This window comes from Eubalaena glacialis, chromosome 11 (assembly GCF_028564815.1).
Source record: "Eubalaena glacialis isolate mEubGla1 chromosome 11, mEubGla1.1.hap2.+ XY, whole genome shotgun sequence".
Taxonomy (NCBI): Eukaryota; Metazoa; Chordata; class Mammalia; order Artiodactyla; family Balaenidae; genus Eubalaena; species Eubalaena glacialis.
The window spans coordinates 65,934,467-65,955,882 of record NC_083726.1 but is presented as its reverse complement, the minus strand read 5'-3'; the positions used below and the strand labels follow the sequence as shown (position 1 = coordinate 65,955,882).

The following is a 21,416-nucleotide window of genomic DNA, read 5'->3' as shown; positions in this document are numbered from 1 at the left end:
TATACTTCACACTGGTACCTGGGGCTCTCAGACCTATTATATGCCTAAATCCTGTCCCTTTCCCATATCATCAGGTTGGGAAGACCTCTGTCCTCAAAGCTTAAGAAAGAGTCGGGAAGGCCTGCCGCGCTCATCCAGACCTCACCCCCCCCACCCCAAGAAAGGGTAGCACCACCCCTTTCTTTGCCTGAGTAATAGCAGGAGAGGAACACAGTAATGGTGGGAGTGGGATGGGAGGACAGAGGCTTGTCTTTTGCCTCGAAACATTATCTCTGGATGAGGCTTGGCCTCCTAACAATGGGGAACCACACACCTAAAGCAGAGGTGACGCAGGGCCATCGGCTGTAAGGAGGATCAAGTTCATTATACTACCCAGACCTCTACCCTTCAGGCTTACTCACTGCCAAAATCCAGAACTAGACGGGCAAGCAGACTCCAGTCTATGGATGAGGGGACCCTGTTCCAACTGGAAGCACCTGATGCGCAGGCCTGGGGAGATCTGAGAGTGGAGGTAGTGTGGGGCACTCCAAGTTCAGGGCCCTCTAGCTAATGAAGTCCCTAATGTCTACTAAAAGGTGATAAACATGGCTAAGTTCAGGGTTAAACCCTTTACAACTAGAAAGGCAAAGTCACGAAGCCCTCACACTCTGGGGCCCAATTCATTTAAGCTCCCTTTTGGGGTATGACGGGAAATAGTAAGCAGTGTGGAGATGAACCTAAGTTCCTCCATAACCTCACTCTCCCCATTCAAGGGTACCCTTTACCCCGCTGCTGAGAGAAAGAGCAGTCTGGAGAGCGGGACCAGAAGCAGAACTACCCTCACCATTAAACACTGTCCCATGGCTGCTGCACATCAAGCATGAAGGTCTGCTCCAGAGCTGCATAAAACAAGTTTAATTTCCAACCAGGGTCACAGTCATCGCGTATCCCACATTTTGAGCAAGGAGAGAGAAGGTGAGTTATTAAACATATACAGTCTACATTCCAGAGAAGGAAAAAAGAAGAGAAAAACCAGTTCAGAACTGCAGTTACCACTGTAACACCACAAACTTTTAGGGGGGAAATTTAGGGGAAATCCCCAGGGAGAAGAAAGGCTGCAACAAAGGAAAGCAAAAAATTAAACCTACCGGAGGAGAGTGGGGGAGGGAGTGGGCAGAAGTGGAATGAAACACCCAATCCCAAAAGAGCTTTTAGGTGAATGGGAATGTAGAAAGGACCACCCCTGCCAAAGGCCTAGCAGCCTGGGATACTACCAAGATCACTTACTGCCCCCTGCTGGACAGATCCTCAAGCAGCACTTACGTAACCTCTAAGGCTGCTTCCTAACACCCTCAGCCCCACTAGTCCCTGAAGCCCCCAAAACCAAGGTGGGGGTGGGTCTAAAATGAGAAAAACCCATTTGGGACTGGCATCTACCTAGGCAGGGTCAGAGAGGGCGTGAGGCAGGAGAAGAGGCAAAGTCCTCACCAACCACAAAGGTACAGAGTGAAGAATCCTAAGTAGGAAAGAACCAAGGAAAGGGGAGACAAATAGGCAACAGCAGTGATTAAGTTGAGAAGGCAAAGGAAAGGGTTCAGGGAGGGAGAGGCAACAGGAGCAGGAGCAAAAAAAAATCTGACAAAATAGAGACAGAGGCAAAGAAAAAGTGTGGAGGGAAGCATCTGTGGGGTCAGGGGAATGAACGCATGTTAAAATGAGACAGAAGCTCCAGCACCCCCCTCCCCCCACCAAACACACATACACACGCATACACACATACACACAAAGGCCTAGAGAGCAAGAGACCTGCACACACCCGCTGCACCTTGGGTAAGTAACACACCACTAAGGAGCTGGCACTGAGGGAGACACCCCTGGAACCTCTCTTTCACAGTTCAGTCTGGGGTGGGCTGGGGGGTATTGATCCTCCTGCTGTAGACAAAGGTGACAGGAAGCCTAGTCCCATGGGGTGGGGCTTGGGACAGCCCTTCTGGGAAGGGGTCCCCCAGCCACGCTGTGGAGGCCCTGGGCCCTGACGTTAGCAGAAAGGTTACAGGCGGCCGTCTTGGAGCTCAGGGCGCAGCCAGCACACACAGGAGCCCACAGAAAAGCCACGGCTTCACAGAAACCGCAGAAGTCAGGACCCAGGCCAGGATCTCAGGGACAAGCGCCTCCTGTAGACAGAGACATAGTAGCAGCAGCTTCTGAACAACTACATCATAATGAAGGGAGGACTCTGAAGACCGCCGCATCCCACCAGCACCAACAAGCACTTCAGAGTCCTATTCCCTCCATTCCAACGTCCAGATCCATTTATGGGAAGTGGGTGAAGAGGGCAGGGAAAAGCTGCTGGGATGGAGAGGGGGGACAGCAGGATGGTCTGAGGGTCTGGAAAGAGAAAATTTTCATCCTTCAGCACATCCTGGACTAGAGAGAACTGGAGAACAGGGGGATTGATACTGAGGTCTGCTATGTCACCCCCACTCCCCGCTCCTCATTAAACCAGCCAGCCAGCTCTGGTCAGACCAGCAGAACTACCAGGGTGAGGAAACTTCTGACAAAGGACAGATGAACCACCCAGCCCCAAGATCAGAAGATAGGGGGATAGGAAGGCAGGAATAGGACTGATCTGTGTATCACCTTCTCCTAATAACAAAAGAGGATGAAGATGGAAAACCTGAGCCCCTCTCCCCAGTGCCCTGGGTCCCAAATACACCCCATGGTCTTGCTACCTATCCCCACCTCCCACCTAAAGCTCCTGAGGAACAGATTTAAGGATGAGGGGGAGGATCAGTTGAACACTCTGAGCTGGTAAGAGTGAGTGGGTTCCTCTCTCCTTCCCACTAAAAGGCAGGGCAGAATGGCATCTCCTTGGGAACAGTCATCTAGAGATAAATGCCACCCCCCTGCCCTAAGTGGGGTGGAGAGAGGGATAAAGGAAGATGGTGGCAGAAAGTCCATCATCTGTCCTATCATCCAGGAAAACACCTACCTGCAGAGGAGAGGAACCAGTGCAGGACTGGGGCAGCCTTCCCTCCCCCTCCTTCCCTTTATCTCACCAACATGGCAGGGGAAGATGATAGGCGAGAGTGGGCAGTGTCCTGGCTCCAAGCCCTGAGCTGCACTCCACGTCCTCCACCCGCTCCTTGGCCCCCATATATATCTCTCTATACAGATATATACACGCGCACACATGCACGCACACAAAGAGAGGCCCGTGCAATTTCCATGTAGAACAGGGGGAGAGCGGCAAAGGAAAGGAAGACGGGGAGCAGGAGAGGGGCCTATGGGGAGAGAGAAGGGACTCAGATGCCAAGAGCACACCAACCGGAGCCAAACGAAGCAAACTGGAGAGAATACCCCATCCCACCTCCCAACCCCAGAGCTTGGGGAGGGGGGCACCCCATGAAACCATAACAACCTTGTTTTTGTTTTAAATCCGGTAAATTGGAATGATTCATCATTAGGACAGCGACTGGGGACTGGTCATGGATGGGGGAGGGGAGGGGAGGGGAGGGAAGGGGCGGCAAGGCTCTTGTTGGGCATGCGGACATGAAACCCAGGGCCCTGGCCACACTGGCAACAGGAAGGAAAGGGTAGGGCTGGGGCAGGGAGACAGTAGGGGTGGGTGGGGTGGTCGGATAGGGCTGTCTGGCTCTCACTTCTTGTTTTTGAGCTGATTGGCCAGCCAGTCCAGGCCTTCGTACAGCCCGTCCCCGCTGGTGGCACAGGTGGCCTGAATGTACCAGTTGCGGTGACGCAGGGAATGCAGGCCCAACTTGTCTGTGATCTCAGCAGCGTTCATAGCATTAGGCAAATCCTGGAGCACGAGGGAGACAAACAAAAAGGAGCTTCAGGATCTTTCGAAGGCTTCTAGAGCAACCATCTACCAAAGACTTGTAGACTAGCACCCTCTCCTCCTCCTTCAGTGTAGGAACCCAGAGCAAGATCCTAAAGAACTACTTTGGATTTAATCATCCTAGAACTCCGGATCCAAGGCACTAAAGGTCATTCCACCGAGGAGTTGGAAACCAAATATGGGTTGGCAGGGAAGTGGAGAGGTGATTCAGACTGGGCGTACAATCAGGTCTGTCTGACCATAAGAGTGAGGGCAGTTCCACTAAAGTAGACAATAGGTAAGATAAAAGAGGGACAGGAGGTGAAGGTGAGCCACACCAGTCCCTCTGGACAGAAATGTTGCTAATTAAAGCTGGGATGGGGTGGGGACAAGAAGAAGAGCATAAAGAAGCCAACTAATCATATTTCCCACACTTTCAAAATTGAGAGCATGGTCATGGGACTTCCCACACAATGGGCCCCAAGACCCCATGATTTCCACGGCTAGGCTGCCCTCTCTCAAACCCAGGGGTAGGGAGATGTCACACCTGTTTGTTTGCAAAGACAAGGAGCACAGCGTCCCGGAGCTCATCCTCTGCCAGCATCCTCATCAGCTCCTCCCGGGCCTCATTTACTCGCTCCCGATCATTGCTGTCGACCACAAATATCAACCCTAGGGAGGCAGAACATGGGCTGCACAGAGACAGCAGATCAACTCCCCTCCCCCACCACCAAAAGAAAACACCCTCCTTATACCCTCCAAATATCTGCTCCCTTTTCTCCTTGTCTCCCACCCCTAGTAACTGCAGCAGGGCAAGAGTTGGTTACCGATAACCAAGAACAATAGCCATACTCTCTGCTCACACCCAACCAACCCATGCCAGTCCATAGGCAATTCACATGCCCTACCTTGGGTGTTCTGGAAGTAGTGTCTCCAGAGAGGCCGAATCTTGTCCTGGCCACCCACATCCCAAACTGTGAAGCTGATGTTCTTGTACTCCACTGTCTCCACGTTGAACCCTTTGGCAAAAACAGACAATGGTCACTTGGCCTGAAACACCAGGCCTGCACACGATGCCCCAGTGGGTTGTTTGTTTCCCCCAGCCATGGCCATGTCCTAGCAAGGGAAAGAAAGCTAAGGCTTCCTCAGACCTGGTGTTCCTTGACTTAGTAGTGTGAAGGCCAAAAAGAAAACCTAAGAGAAGTGGAAGAGGACGAACAGGGCCAGTCAGGAAGTTCACAATCACCTGGGTGAGACAACCTTCTCCATTCATTCTCTCAGTTTTTGATTCTCCCTCCTGCAAAAGAAATGACTCAGCCCCACTCCTGTACCTTGGCCACCAGAGTCTGCCTCAGCTAAGAAGTGGGGCCTGTGAGGCAGAGTGAAGAACAAGAAGTGAGCTATAGTCCTGGAGCCCCAAATACAGAACCAGCTGCTGATGACGATCTGGAGCCGCCTTTACAAGGCAAATGTTCTCTCTCCTGCAGACAGGTCTTAACCGGGATCAGGGCCACCAAGGATCTAAACTGAAGCAATTCCAGGCCTCTGGCAGGAACATCAAAGCCCTTCACCTGCTTTTCAAACAACAGAGAACAAACCAGCTCAGTGCCTGGGGGCCACTGTTGGGTGCCAGGCTGAAGTTCCCGCATTAGAGAGGGTCAGGGTAGATAGGCAAACAGCAGCCCCAGCACCTGCTAGTAAGCTAAATAACCATTCTTCCCTGAACCCCACAAACTGCAAGGACTTGCCTGGTGGCCAGATGGGGGATCTAGGAATAGGCCCCCTGTCTGGCTCAGCGGTTGGCATGAAAGCCTACAGCCAAGCTGTGCCCTTACCAATGGTGGGGATGGTGGTGACGATCTCGCCCAGTTTTAGCTTGTACAGGATGGTGGTCTTTCCTGCGGCATCCAGGCCCACCATCAGGATGCGCATCTCCTTCTTCCCAATCAGGCTCTTGAGAAGGTTTCCAAAGATATTACCCATGATCACAGCAGCCGCTTTCTGAGGACAGTAGGGCGCAGTGAGGGCAGTGGCAGTCAGGTTTTGGCTTGGTCCCTGGTATGGAGGACTTGATCCTAGGCAAAGAAATGCAAACTTATTACCACCATCTGCTTGTCAGGATTTCACATTAATGGCACCGGCTAAAGTCATGGCTGGAGCTCTTTCATGACAAACTGAGAGCCTGAGGGTACTAAGAAGATCAAGGCCCACTCAGACACATCCTGAGCCTTTGGGAGCAGAGATAAAGCAGTGAACATTCAGGACCCCTGTTTCTGCCAGTAATCTACCCATGTGACTTTGGATGAGTTGTTTCACCTGTCCTTATCTGCACCTGTAAATGGAGGGGGTTGAACTAGATGATTTCTAAAGTCCCTTCAGTCCTGACATTCTACACTATACCCCAAGGCATTGGGAGATCATTAATGCCTCTCCCTCCCCCAACCTTCCCCTGAGACTTCTGGAAAGGGTGGGAGAGGAGGGAGTGGAATGAGGAGTGGCTCTTTGTGACTCCTAACGAGGTTCAGGCTTGCCAGGTTCCCAAGGTTTATGCTGTCAGCTCTAATCAAGACACTCTGCTTCTTCCCTTCCTATATTTCTACACCGTCCTTCTACACACCAAAATTAATGAGGAAGAAATAAGAAAGCAGCACTCCTAAAAGAGGCTGATCTTTTCCACTCTGTGAAATGCCAGCTGCTAACATCGTGCCCTATTCATACAACAGTGCACTGAGAGCTGGGAGACGGGGTGGCGAGAGGCTGCCCCTCACTCCTCAGCCAGGTAGGTCCTAGGCTCGCCGTGGCCCATCCCAGGACAGCTGCTCCACATGGCCACCTGCAATGAGGCAGTCAGCTCATCCTCTGCTTCTGCTCTAACCCCCTTCGGTCTATTCTCCACAGAGCAGCCGGACTGATTTTAAAGCCGAAACCAGGTCATGTTGCTCCTCTATTCAAAACCCTCTCTGGGCTTCATAGCTCCTTTTCAGTAAAACCCAAAGCCATACCAAGGCCTATAAAGTCTGGCACAATCTGCATTCCCGTTTCTCTCATCAGATCTCCTACTCTCCCCTGTGCATACTCCACTTCAGTTCCCCAATACTTTCCTGCCTCAAAGCTTTTGTCCTTGCTATTCACTCTGCCTGGAATGCTCCTCTCCCAGACAGCCTTCATGGAGCACTCCCTCACTTCCTTCAGGCATCTGTTCGACCGTCACTTTATCAAAGAGGCCTTCCATAACCACCTATAACACACACACACACCACTCTCCACACCATTTATTCCACTTTATTTTTCTTCATAGCATTTATCACCATCTGACACGTTACATATTTGTTTCCTGCTGTACTGTTTTTCTCCTCCTACTGTAATGTGAGCTCCTTATCTATTTTGTTCCCTGCTGTGTTCCCTACCTTGACTAGTACCTGGCACACAGTAGTTGAATAGCTGAACTAACTCCCAGGTCTCTACTGACCTGACTAGCAGTTCACTCAGGTTAGACATTTCTGCCTGCTACATAATAGGGAAAAATGAAGGGAGCAGTTAGAACACTACAAAAGTACAAAATGCCTATCTGCCCCGCCCCCATCCACTGCCCCTGACAGACAGAATCAGAATCATTCATTCCCTCTCTTCTTCCCTCCCTTCTCTATGGCTCAGGACGGCCACAGAAATGAATCTTTGAAACAACAATGAAACGGGGGTTCAGAATCGCCCGTGCCAGCCAGTTCTCTGGGCCTGCGGGAGACATGCATCAGCGGGCAGCTTAGTCAGCAGTCACCATATGCCAGCTGCTGGCATCCTCTACAGAGTCTAGGAACCAGAGATACACACACGCACACCCCAAACCCAGCAGGCGAAAGAACAGGTCAAGACAGAGTGCACCCAAACCCAAGAATGTGAAAGGTGGATGGGGAGGAATCCTATTTACAAGCTAAAGCATGGCGGGGTTTGGTGGGAGTTTAGTTGTTTTTTCAAAAACGATTTCAGGTTTTTTTTGTTTGTTTCCTACTCTCCTCAGTTTGCAGCGAATTCCAGACTAGTACAAAGGAGCCAGATCAACAGCCCCTGGAGTCCAAAGTACTAGTTTGTCCAAAAAACAGAAACAATGAGTGCTTATGGAGTGTTTCATCTTCAAAGACCTCCCCAGACATCCACTAATGAGCCAGGCGTGGTGCTCCGGGTAGGTTCCGCAGATGAGCCCTGCCCCTGACCCAGAGCGCTCACACCCCAGGGGGAGGGCCTGGCTCAACTTTGGCCTCGACTTCAGCCAAGTCGCCCACTAGCCATCCTCCCTGCTCATCCTGCCTCAACCACCCAGGCAGACAGATTCCCGAAGATTCCTGAGGCAGGAGGGGATACCTGCCCAGCTAATAAGATCAGATCCCACCAACCTGGGTAATCTGTGGTAGTCAGACTTCTGGTTCTGCGGCCATCACGTCCAGAAATTTAGACCTTCCCCAAGTCTTCCTAGTTTTTATCTTGTCTCCAGCTCAGGTGTCATCTCCTTCAGCTCCAGATGATACTTTGCTTTAAAGCTTAAGTAACAGGCTTTGGCCCAGATTCTGAATTGAATTTATACCATACATTTATCTTGCTTTCCTTCATGACTGGAACTGTTGCTGGCTAAATGATTACCAGCTGTGAGTCGAGTAGTGGCTGAAAGATATCCCTTGCCCCAGAACATGCATACACTGTCCTTTGGTTTGCTCCTTTGCTAAGCTATCATGCTAAGGTCTTGGTTCAAAATCTGATCCCAGTGTTACACTTATTTCTATTTTCTGGCATGCTACATAAAGCACCCTGAATTATCTGAACCACTCAAGTGGCACTATGTTATGGAGTTTTTTCTTCTTTTATAAGTCTGTATATTTACTGTCTCCCCAATTTAACTGTGTACTCACCATGGGCAAGGACTATGCCTTTTATTTATTTTGGATCTTTCCTTGCTCCCAGTGCCAAGCCCACAGTAGGAGTTTAATCAAGCACATTGGCTAATTTTAGCCTCATCTGAGGATGTCCTTATATCATTTCTTCTGTCCTAGCAGTTATCTCTGTGTAATGCACAGATGGTTGCCTAGCTTTCCTGTCAATTCTTGGCCATTTTCCACACATACTGACCCCAAGACTGGTTTGGGAAAGCCATGAAAGGATTAGAAGACTAAAATTGGTAAAATTTTCTCTTGCCATTTAATACTCAGTGGGGCTGATAGATAACAAACGAAATATTCAAGTAGTTACCATGTGTCCCCCATGGCAGCCCAAAGCCTTGAAATTAATGGACATTACAACTCTTCTTTAATATAATCAGGAGCTTGACTCAGATGAACATTCCAAAGGGGGTGTTGGCTTTCTTGTCTTGGCTTTCCCTGTCCCTGCCTGTTTCCAGATAGCATACTGCCCCTACCATCAGGATGGTGGCAACTTTCAGCTTTGTGCCATGAATACACATCTATGGCTATATAGCCAATTCTCACTTTCACCATAATGCATTCCTAGAGAAAGCTCTGGGAAGCAGATGGCAAACAAACAAACAAACCCTGGATTGTATCCCTATGTACTGTACTGCCTATAGTCATTCTCTTTTGCCACAGATGGCACTCCTGTGTCAACAGGGCAAAATACCAGGGTTCTATGGGCTGGTAGAAACAGGAAGCAGTTAAAACTAAAGGTGAGTGGCTCAAGATGAAAAATGGAACATAGTCATATCTCTATTAACAAAGAGTATGTCTCAACATTCTGTTTTACAGTTACAAACTTTGTTATCTCCTCCGTGTGCGACACTGCAGGAGTTCAACCAAGCACATTGGCTGATTTAAGCCTCACCTGAGGGTGTCCTCACTGACAATCACTTACTGCCCCCAATCCCTCTCTCCCACCCTCCAGGAGGGGCAGGCCGTCGCTGTCACTGACTGTTCAGTTATCTGGACTTGAGGCATGCCTGCCTCCCCCTCCAGGGGATTCTGAGAGTCACAGCTCAGTCTGCCACACACACTGCCCACTCCTGAAGCAGGCATGTGTCCTGAGACACCCCGAGGGGACTCCTGATCCAGCACCTCCTCTTCAGGCTGCATGGGCCCAGGGAAAGGACGACCAGAGCCTCCCAAATCCTGTGCTGCCCAGGCAGGGTGCACTAAACTGCAGGGTGCAGCTTTATTTCCAAACAATCTTCAAATTGAGATATCACTAATAGAGATGCTATTTTTAGCACAGCCAATGGAGCAGACCAAAAAATTTAAGAAAACCAAAGCAGGGTCTGCCTGTATTTAGTTTCCTTAGTGCAGCTGGCTTGTGACCTCTGTAAACTTTCCAAATTTTTGCCTCAAGAGCACTGTAATCAGCACACAAGAACTCCTAGATTAGTATCTCAATGAATTCTATTAGACTCAAAGATTTCCCAAAGCCAAGAAACAGCTTCTGATGTCAGCTTCCATCCATTCATTAAACATTTATTGAGTATAATGAACCAGGGATACAGAGGAAGACAGTTTCTGCCTTCATGAAACTCAGTCAATGGGAGAGAAAGACTAGGAAACAGAGGATTACTGTGTGAGGATAAGAGTGGGATAAGCACATAGTTTTATGGGGACAGAAAGCTGGAGCAGTTAATCAAGACTGGAGGATAAAGGACGATTCCCAGACATGATTCTCAGGTCACACCTGAGCTGACTCTTAAAGGAAGAATAGGAAATAATCAGACACTAAGGAATAGGGAAGGTGGGAGAGGGAACAGAGTGTGCACAGGCACAAAGACTTGAGTTAGAGAGAGCATTTATTAGCCAAAGCCAGGTGCAACTGGGAGGTCGTTTATGTGGATGCAGCATGGTGAGTAAAAGGAAGGGATGAGGCTGGAGAGAGAAGCAGGAGCTAGATCATGAAGGGCCTTAAAGGTCATACTGAGTAACATGATCAGATACGTGCTTTAGAGACCATTCTGGGCTTCCCGGGTGGCGCAGTGGTTAAGAATCCGCCTGCCAATGCGGGGGGCACGGGTTCAAGCCCTGGCCTGGGAAGATCCCACATGCCGCGGAGCAACTAAGCCCGTGCGCCACAACTACTGAGCCTGCGCTCTAGAGCCCGCGAGCCACAACTACTGAAGCCTGCGCACCTAGAGCCCGTGCTCTGCTACAAGAGAAGCCACTGCAATAAGAAGCCCGCGCACCACAACGAAGAGTAGCCCCCGCTCACCACAACCAGAGAAAGCCCGCGCACAGCAACGAAGACCCAACGCAGCCAAAATTAAAAAATAAAAAATAAATAAAAAAATAAAGATCATTCTGGGGCTTCCATGGTGGTGCAGTGGTTAAGAATCCGCCTGCCAATGCAGGGGACATGAGCCCTGGTCCAGGAAGATCCCACATGCCACGGAGCAACTAAGCCCATGCACCACAACTACTGAGCCTGTGCTTTAGAGCCCGTGAGCCACAACTACTGAGCCCGCGAGCCACAACTACTGAAGCCCACACGTCTAGAGCCCGTGCTCCGCAACAAGAGAAGCCACTGTAATGAGAAGCCGGCGCACTGCAACGAAGAGTAGCCCCCGCCCGCCGCAACTAGAGAAAGCCCACGCGCAGCAACAAAGACCCAACTCAGCCATAAATAAATAAATAAATAAACAAACAAACAAAAAGAAAGACCATTCTGACAGCAGTTTAGGGAATACGTTAAAAGGGGGAAAGACTGGAAGCATAGAGACCACTTGGGAGGTACAGTAATACAGATAAGAAAAGTTCTGAAACAGAGGTGGCAATAGAGAGGACAGGACAGATTTGAAACAACAAAATAGTAAAATCCACAGGATTTAATGACTAATTAAACGTAGGAAGGAAGAGGAGAAGAGTCAAAGATGATTCCCAGGTTTCTGGCCTGTGTGATTCAGTGGCAATTCTTTAGGCAGAAAACATAAGAGGAACAGATCTGAGAGTGAAGATGTTTGTTTTTAGATTAACGTGAATTTTGAGGTACTAAGGTATGAAGCTCAGGAGAAAAGTCTGGTCTGGGTATATAGAATCATCTGCATAGATAGTAACTGAAGCCCCAAGAGGAACCAAGATGATCCAGTATGACAGCAGTTACCGGCTGCCTACCAACAGCCACCTTCCCCTTCTTTCTTCTAACAGAACCCCTACTTTGTTCAGATGTTGGCAGGGAGTGGGTATGAACTAACCCTCACCAGCCCTAGGGTATGAAAACTGATCAGCTGAAGGGATGTGGGCATTCCATTTCTCTTGCCAGTGACTGAGTCACGAATGGTTAGGCACTAATTCTGGGCAATAAGATGTAAGGAAAGTCTGCTGGGAGTATCTGGGAAAGTTTTCCTCAATCTTAAAAAAGAACATATGTCAATGCTCTCTTGTCCAGCCTTTGGATGTTAATGTAGAAGGGTGAGACGCTGGAGTATCTTGGGTACATGAAGGGACAGACATAAGAACACTAGGATATCAGAGCAGAAAAACTGAGAAAACTTGGGTCCTTAATAACACTGTTAAGTTGCTGGATTAAAAAAATAAATAAAAAGTTATGTGGCAGCCTGGAAGGGAGGGGAGTTTGGAGGAGAATGGTTACATGTATATGTATGGCTGAGTCACTTTGCTGTGCACCTGAAACACAGCAACGATTAACACTGAAATTAACGATTAACCTGAAACGATTAACATTGTTAATCGGCTATACTCCGATATAAAATAAAAAGTTAAAAAAAAAAATAAGTGTTCTACCCCTGGACTACTTCTGTGTGTGGTAGAGCATACATAACATAAAATTTACCATTTTAGGGACTTCCCTGGTGGTCCAGTGGTTAAGAATCTGCCTGCCAATGCAGGGGACACAGGTTCGAGCCCTGGTCCAGGAAGATCCCACACGCCACGGAGCAACTAAGCCTGTGCGCCACAACTACTGAGCCTGCGCTCTACAGCCTGCGAGCCACAACTACTGAGCCCATGTGCCGCAACTACTGAAGCTCGCGTGCCTAGAGCCCGTGCTCCGCAACAAGAGAAGCCACCACAATGAGAAGCCCCCGCACCTCAACAAAGAGTAGTCCCCACTCGCCGCAACTAGAGAAAGCCCGTGTGCAGCAACGAAGACCCAACGCAGCCAAAAATAAATTAATTAAATAAATCAATCTTAAAAAAAAAAAAATTACCATTTTAACCATTTTTAAGTGTACAGTTCAGTGGCATTAAGTACACTCACACTATTGTGCAACCATCACCACCACGCATCTCCAGAACTTTTTCATCTTCCCAAACTGAAACTCTGTACCTATTAGACAATAATCCCCCTCTCCCCAGCCCCTGGAAACAACCACTCTACTTTCTGTTTCTGAATTTGACTATTCTAGGTATCTCATAAATGTGGAATCAAACAATATTTGTCCTTTTGTGTCTGGCTTATGTCACCTAGACTTCTTGCTATATGTTTAATAAATCCTTTGATTGTTTGAGCCACAGGTGTGTTTTCTATCTTTTGCAACTGATACATCTTAATTGATATATCTAGGGAGAGCGTGTACAGTGAGACAGGAGAAAAGGCCAAAGGCAGAAACCTAGGGCACATCAACATTTAAAGCAATGGGCAAAAAAGAAGGCTAGGAAAGAGAGTAGGAAGCAACCAAAAGGGTAGAAAGGAAATCAAGAGAATGAGACATCAGAGACACCAATGAGGAAAGAACATTAAAAAAAAAAGGAGGGTCAAAGGCTGTAGAAAGGTCAAATTAAGATAAGGCCTGAAAAATACCTACTGAACTTAGCTACTAGGCAATCAGTGATGACCTTGTTATAAATTAGAACATATCTAACTAAAATTAGCCTCCATTTAACTCAACTAGCAGCATTTAGGCTCAAGCCAGAATCCTACGCCAGTTTCCCTTCTAGTCCGAAAGGAAGACTCCAGTACAGGATGACCTGAAGGAGGCCACAACACCAAGTGAAGAAGGATTCTAAATCGCCCTGATAAAGACCCAAACACCAAGAAAGGGTATGGCTTTTCCTACGGACAACCCTCAGCAAGTGAGTCAGAGCAGAGCATTAAGTCTGCTTCAGAATACATGACTTCGCTAGATAAAACAGTGACTGGATAAAAACTAGACTCATTTGTTTCCTTGGAACATTCTGTGGCACTATCCTCTCACCAAAGCTTTCAGCTTGCCCTATTCTTAGAATCTGACCAGTTTACAACTGCACCATCTCCTGATATTCAATGGCTGCTCCAATGCCCACATCGATAGCCTTGGATATCCAGAACACTGTACTTTGCTAATTACAAAATCACTTAAATTCCATGAGTAATCAGCCTAAAGCCCTAGTAAATCTTTGCCCCAATCTGGTCCCACTATGCAGGTCAAGATGGAATTGCCAATCTTAAAATTTGTATGGAGACACAAAAGACCCCGAATAGCCAAAGCAGTCTTGAGGGAAAAAAACGGAGCTGGAGGAATCAGACTCCCTGACTTCAGACTATACTACAAAGCTACAGTAATCAAGACAATATGATACTGGCACAAAAATAGAAATATAGATCAATGGAACAAGATAGAAAGCCCAGCGATAAACCCACGCACCTATGGTCAACTAATCTATGACAAAGGAGGCAAGGATATACAATGGAGAAAAGACAGCCTCTTCAATAAGTGGTGCTGGGAAAACTGGACAGCTAGATGTAAAAGAATGAAATTAGAACACTCCCTAACACCATACACAAAAATAAACTCAAAATGGATTAGAGACCTAAATGTAAGACCGGACACTATAAAACTCTTAGAGGAAAACATAGGAAGAACACTCTTTGACATAAATCACAGCAAGATCTTTTTTGATCCACCTCCTAGAGTAATGGAAATAAAAACAAAAATAAACAAATGGGACCTAATGAAACTTCAAAGTTTTTGCACAGCAAAGAAAACCATAAACAAGACGAAAAGACAACCCTCAGAATGGGAGAAAATATTTGCAAACGAATCAATGGACAAAGGATTGATCTCCCAAATATATAAACAGCTCATGCAGCTCAATATTAAAAAAACAAATAACCCAATCCAAAAATGGGCAGAAGACCTAAATAGACATTTCTCCAAAGAAGACATACAGATGGCCAAGAAGCATATGAAAAGCTACTCAACATCACTAATTATTAGAGAAATGTAAATCAAAACTACAATGAGGTATCACCTCACACCAGTTAGAATGGGCATCATCAGAAAATCTACAAACAACAAATGCTGGAGTGGGTGTGGAGAAAAGGGAACCCTCTGGCACTGTTGGTGGGAATGTAAATTGATACAGCCACTATGGAGAACAGTATGGAGGTTCCTTAAAAAACTAAAACTGGAATTACCATATGACCCAGCAATCCCACTACTGGGCATATACCCAGAGGAAACCATAATTCAAAAAGACACATGCACCCCAATGTTCAATGCAGCACTATTTACAACAGCCAGGTCATGGAAGCAACTTAAATGCCCATCGACAGACGAATGGATAAAGAAGATGTGGTACATATATACAATGGAATATTACTCAGCCATAAAAAGGACTGAAATTGGGTCATTTGTTGAGACGTGGATGGATCTAGAGACTGTCATACAGAGTGAAGTAAGTCAGAAAGAGAAAAACAAATATCATATATTAACGCATATATGTGGAACCTAGAAAAATGGTACAGATGAACCGGTTTGCAGGGCAAAAACTGAGACACAGATGTAGAGAACAAATGTATGGACACCAAGTGGGGAAAGCGGCGGGGGGGCAGGGGTGGTGGTGGTGTGATGAATTGGGAGATTGGGATTGACATGTATACACTGATGGGTATAAAATGGATGACTAATAAGAACTTGCTGTATAAAAAAATAAAATTAAATTTAAAAATTTTTTTAAAAAAAGATGGATTTGGCAGTGAACAGATGAAACAGGAGGCCATGATTTGGACAAGGCCACCCATCATAGAGCAGCCTAAGGATACAGAAGACAGGGAATCACCTGCCTTGAGCGATAAGAGCAATCTGTGGTCCCTTAGTACCTCAAACACACTTCTACTCTAGGACTTACCACAGAATGTTTTATTCACCTTTGTGTGTTTTGCTTCCCAGAGCTGGAACTTCCCAAATAATGTGCCTTTAATGCAATACAGGTCAGCTGGAGATACTGATCCCGTCAATACTGGACAGCTAGGCAGGGCTTAGGGTGGCTAGAGCCCATGGGCCAGTCATCTCAGGTTGCAAGCAGCTATGCCTGTTTCACTATTACCATTTTCTCTGTATGCCATGGTGGGAAAAAGTTTGGGAAGTACTTCACTAGACTCTCAGTCCCTTGCCAGCAGGGACCATGCCTTATTCATGTTTCATGTTCCCAGCACCCAGCTCCATGACTGATCTGTAGCTAGTGACTGATATGCTTGTTGCTGAACACGGTTCTACTGATGATGGCAAACGTCTGTGAGGTTGAGGAAGACAGTATTCTTTAGGTGATCTCCAATCCTTTTCCTGTATCTGACAAACTGGAGAAGTGGCTTCCACGTTCTCAGAGCCCTAGGGTTCCCTGGATGGGATTCAGAGCCTGCCTGGGGGAAAGGGAGAACTATATGAGAGGCTCTAATTATGTTCCGCCACTCTCCACCACTACCACAGCAGCAGCACTTTTATGCATTTTACGTATCAGACTTCAAATAAGATTTTATATAAGGTAAAGTTCAATTGCTTTTTTTTTAAAAAGTGGAAGACAGGGGACAAAACCACTCCAATAGAGAGCAAATGTTCTTCTGCATCCTAAATCATGTTGAAATTTAAACATTTATGCTTGACACTCTTGTGTTTAAGCTCATAAAGAACAGGTTATGGGAATTCCCTGGAGGTCCAGTGGTTAGGACTCCGCGCTTTCACTGCCGAGGGCCCGGGTTCAATCCCTGGTTGTCAGGGAACTAAGATCTGGCACACCCAGGCATTTCACCTTTCTTCAGGAATACGGTGCTAATGGTGGATCCCTGAAATCTTGAGCCATTTCCCTTCTGGTCCATATGGTGCAAGCAGATCCTTTGCAGAAGTCCATGACAAATCTCTTAACACCTTCATAGACTCCCTACCTCAGTCAGTTCTTTCCTAGACTACAATACAAAGCCTTCAAACATTTGTAGAACTTTCTCCAAAAGCTCCTCATGTCCTTTCATTATCAAAAAGCTTTATTAGCATTCTACCTATATTTGCAATAGATGTTGGAAAAGGTACAGTAGACAGAATTACAGATATCGCAACTCTGGATCTTAATATAGTACATTCTGAAACAAAGGCAGACATTTAAAGGAGATATGACTAAGTGAAAAGAGTGGCCCAGGAAATGGAGGATGCTGAAATACTAACTGAAATCTAAAATAATGGGAGCCAGGAAACTAAATGCCCAACCTAGGACAATCAGGGTGCTCTTTTACGGAAGAGTCAACCATTACCTCAGAGTCACACTGACCTTTCTAACATGAACACTATTTTTGAGCCCCTATATCCTCACCCTACATCCAAGTTGATAGTTCAGGGCCCCTGCCTTGCTCCAGCTTCACCTCCCACTCAGGCAACAGCAGCTGCCTCTGTGAGGCTGATGCTGAAAAAAAGATTTCATTGCTCGTAAGCCTACGACCAGCACAAAAAGTCATGGTAACAATCATCCCTCTACACAGGCGCTTCAGGCGGCAAGTTGTTCTTTTGTAAACCTCCTCTTTAAGGCAGCCCTGAGTGCTCATGTTATTATTTCTATGATGATGGTGATTATTAATAGCAGCTAACATTTACTTGAGGCTTACTATGTGTACTTTGTATAATACTAAGTGCTTTACATGTATTATCTCATTTAATTCTCATGCCAACACTATGAATAGGTACCATCATTATCATACTCTTTACAGATGAGGAAAATGAAGCTAAAAGAGGACAAATAATTCCACCAAAATCACACAACTAGTAATTAGCAGAGGCAGGATTTGAACTCAATTTTGTCTGATTCCAAGGTCCATACTCTTAATTACCATACCATTTTGCCTCTAAATTCACTTGAAACAAAAATGGTGAAGGGAACTATGCATACACCTGAAACTAAAACAACATTGTAAATCAACCATACCTCAATTTAAAAAAAAAAAATGGTGAGGAGAGCCAAATACAGTGACATGTTTTGAGTCTCAAGCCTCTTGACATCCATTTCTAAAGGTATATGAGGAAGCAGATTCCACAATTTCCCTCAGTTACTGATTCAGCTTTAACAAATCTGGTTTTAAAGAACTTCCTCCTTCTGACCAACAAATCCCACCCACTGTCCTCTGAGTCCATTTTCTCTATTATGACTCCAGTGGAAGAGACTAGCAGAGGTAAACACACTTTATGACCCTTTGTGCACTTAAGACTTCACTTCCACTCTTTCTAGCCTGCTGTCTGCTCTCCTTTACACTTGCATTCAGTTTAATAATAGCAGCTACCATTCACTGGCACCAATTCTATGCCAGGCACCACATACATACACTGGCTCCCTTCTCCGTAATTACCAGGATCCCAATCTGCAGACAACACTCTGAAGGACTTAGGTCTGATGGAGAGACCCCTTTGCCCACAATGGGGAAGCAGGAGATCTGGGATTTCTGATAAATAATGACTGTGTTCTAATATTTTTCTTTTGGAGTCTTACTTTCATTATCCATGACTGTTTTGTGCCTCTTAGGAAGGTGGAGAGACCAAGACTTCTTAATTACAAAGGCTAAGGACCTTTACACCCTCACTCAGCTATCTTCAGGCACTCTCCCTGACAGCCAAGCCCTCTCCTCCTCTTTCCTTAAACTGTGGTCAGAAAAGCTGAGTTCTATTCATTCACATCCTGTATTCATCATGAGTGCCTACTGTGTGCACAGATAGTGTGGGAGATACAAGATGAGATCCAATTCCTGCACTCAAAAAGCTTCTCTTTGGAAAAGCAAGACATACACATAAAAATTTTGACTACACAAGGTAATAACTCTATGCTGGGAGGCAGGAGGCATGTGTATATGGGATACAGGAGGACCCTTCCCAGCTGAATCCACGGTCAATGATCCATTCTGTGAAAAGGTGGATCAGCTTCTTTCTTAGAATGAGCTTTTCTAGACGTGTTATTCAAACTCGGGTCTAAGGTACAATGACCAATTCACTGACCCATTCCAGTCATAGCAAGTGGAAACCCCCCAACAACAAGCTCAAGACAAAATGGCAGCAAAGACTGTCAACACCTGATTAGGGACACGGAAGGAAGTATGCAGAGACTAGATTCTGCCCTGTTGCACTGACCCAAGCAATCAGACTCCTGCAGCAGATCTCCTACCAAATAAAACTTTCATGCCATAGACCAGGGGTGACCCAATCCAACCGCGGCAGAGACAGGTTTTAAGTTACATTTCTCCCTCACCCGATGACCTCACTATTTCTTCTCACTCCTGACCACATACCACACTCCTCCTGGCCTGGCCAGAGAGAGACCAGCAGTAATACAACCCAGAAAGAAGGCAACTCCCCCAAAAGAGGAGCTACCACTTTGCTAATCAAGTGGCCCGTTTTCAGCAGGGAATTCCACACACCCCCGCCCCCTTCCCGCAGACATTGGTATAAGCAATGGCTCCATTTTCTGTTCCGGGAATCCTGGTACTTCCTAAAGAAAGAAAGCCGATTGGAAGACAGAGACTCAGAGCCAGTGACAAGATGCTCCCTCCTCCTGTGAGACCGCCCCCGCTTCGCCTGGGGGAGGAAGGCACCACCTCTCTTCTCCAAGCAAGATCAGATCCCCTCCCCCTCCTCCTGCCTCCTCTCCTCTTGCTCCCCACCTGCTGCCCTCTTCCCGACGTGCGGTCCCCAAGACCCGAAAGCTCAGCCTCCACCAGAATAGTGCCCCTGGGGTGCCCCACTAGCCTGTGTTCCCGGTTAATCCCTAAACCCCCTAAGCACCCCTGCGCCACGATGGGGGGAGGGGGTGTCACCATAGCAAGGCTTCTCTCTGGTCTATTACTCAGGTGGAGCGGGAGAAGGGGTAGGACAAAGCGACATTCCCTAGCCCTTTAATAGGAAAAGGATACAAAACAGCCATCACCGCCCCCGCGTCACCTCACCTTGGACTGCTTTGCTCCCCCTTAACCCCAACCCTTCAAAAGCCCACCTCCTGCAGGCAAGGGGAACCTAACCGCAGCCCAGGTCGCCCCCTTGTGCGAGGCGGAGGACAAATCCATGTGCGCCCTCCACCCCCACCCCAGCTCCGTGTCCTTCAAATGCGGGGGCAGGCGTGTGGCTGGCCCGGCGCCCCCCCTCCGAGCTCTCTGGTGGGAAGGACCACCCCGGCCCATGCCAAGCAGTGCCGGGCGGGCGGGCGAGCGAGCGGGGGTGGGGGTGGGGGGTCTATCTTCTCAGCTCCCACCCCGAGTCTCTCCTCTACCGGGACCCTCCTTCCCTCCTCCCCAGCCCCTCACCTGTTCCTGCTCCCAGCTCCGCCGCTGCGGCCGCCGCCTCCGCCCCCGCAGGTTCCGCTCGGCTCTCGCTCCACTCTCTCCGGCTCCCTCCGCCGATTTCAGCGCGGCTGCTCCCCTGGCCCCGTTCCCGGCTCCCTCCTTCCTTCCCTCCACCTAGCACCGGAAACCGCGACAGCTACAGGAGCTGTGCGGCGCACCCTCACCCCCAGACCAGGATACTTCCCACCTCCCCGATCGCGCGAGAACTGCGCGGCGACGAGCGGCAGTTCTCGCGAGATCCATCACCATGGCAGCTGCTGCGGCAGAGGCAGCGGGCGCCTGAGTGGAAGACCTGGCGGGGGCCGATGTGGGGGCTGGAAACTGCGGGCGGCGGAGGCGGGAGCTAGGAAATGGGGGTGAGACAGTGGGCACAGAGGTGAGAATCCCAAGCCTCAGAGCCATGTCTGTTATTTAAGGACTGGGCCGCATAGTGGGCACACTGGAGACTGGGACTCCTTGGGCAAAGTCAGGAAGGAGCAGAGTATGAGTGAACAGCCCTTGCTTTGGACCTTACCCCTTAGCTCTCATCTTCATTTTTTTTTTAACCTTTTTTTATATATACATTTATTTATTTATTTATTTATTTTTGGCTGCGTTGGGTCTTCATTGCTGTGCGCGGGCTGTCTCTAGTTGCGGCAAACGGGAGCTACTGTTCGTTGCGGTGCACAGTCTTCTCATTGCGGTGGCTTCTCTTGTTGCGGAGCATGGGCTCTAGGCGCGCGGGCTTCAGTAGTTGTGGCTCGCGGGCTCTAGAGCGCAGGCTCAGTAGTAGTGGCGCACGGGCTTAGTTGCTCCGCGGCATGTGGGATCTTCCCGGGCCAGGGCTTGAACCCGTGTCCCCTGCATTGGCAGGCAGATTCTTAACCATTGCACCACCAGGGAAGTCCTCAGCTTCATTTCTTAATCAGGGCTACGTGCACCCCCCTGAGAGCCCTCACTGCACCAGTGTTTCTACTCACTACTAAGACTAGGTTGCTCGGGGGTGAGAATCAAGAGATCTTTTCCATAGGGAAGAGGGAGAGTGAAGAATTGAAGAGACTGAAGGAAACAGCTGGACACTGGGCCAGTTAGGAAGTTGGGACTTGAAATACAAACGGTTGAAGACCAGTAT

General features: G+C 48.0%; 1 protein-coding gene across 1 annotated transcript; it reads right to left on the bottom strand.

The window, feature by feature from the left end:
- Positions 1-879: 879 nt before the first annotated feature.
- ARF3 (ADP ribosylation factor 3) lies at positions 880-20,484 on the bottom strand. Its single transcript, XM_061204324.1, has 5 exons — positions 20,267-20,484; positions 5,653-5,892; positions 4,726-4,836; positions 4,365-4,489; positions 880-3,799 (listed from the first exon to the last, which is right to left on the bottom strand). The coding sequence occupies exons 2-5, from the start codon at positions 5,798-5,800 to the stop codon at positions 3,638-3,640; spliced, it is 546 nt and encodes a 181-aa protein (XP_061060307.1). The 5' UTR covers positions 5,801-5,892; positions 20,267-20,484; the 3' UTR covers positions 880-3,637.
- Positions 20,485-21,416: the final 932 nt, after the last annotated feature.

Bases quoted from the DNA above. Each gene is read 5' to 3' on its own strand.
- ARF3 (XM_061204324.1), bottom strand. From the start codon at position 5,800: ATGGGTAATATCTTTGGAAACCTTCTCAAGAGCCTGATTGGGAAGAAG. The intron at 4,837-5,652 runs GTAAGGGCACAG...TTTTTGCCAAAG, and splicing joins CACCACCATCCCCACCATTG to GGTTCAACGTGGAGACAGTG. The intron at 3,800-4,364 runs GTGTGACATCTC...CTCGTGCTCCAG, and splicing joins TTGTCTTTGCAAACAAACAG to GATTTGCCTAATGCTATGAA.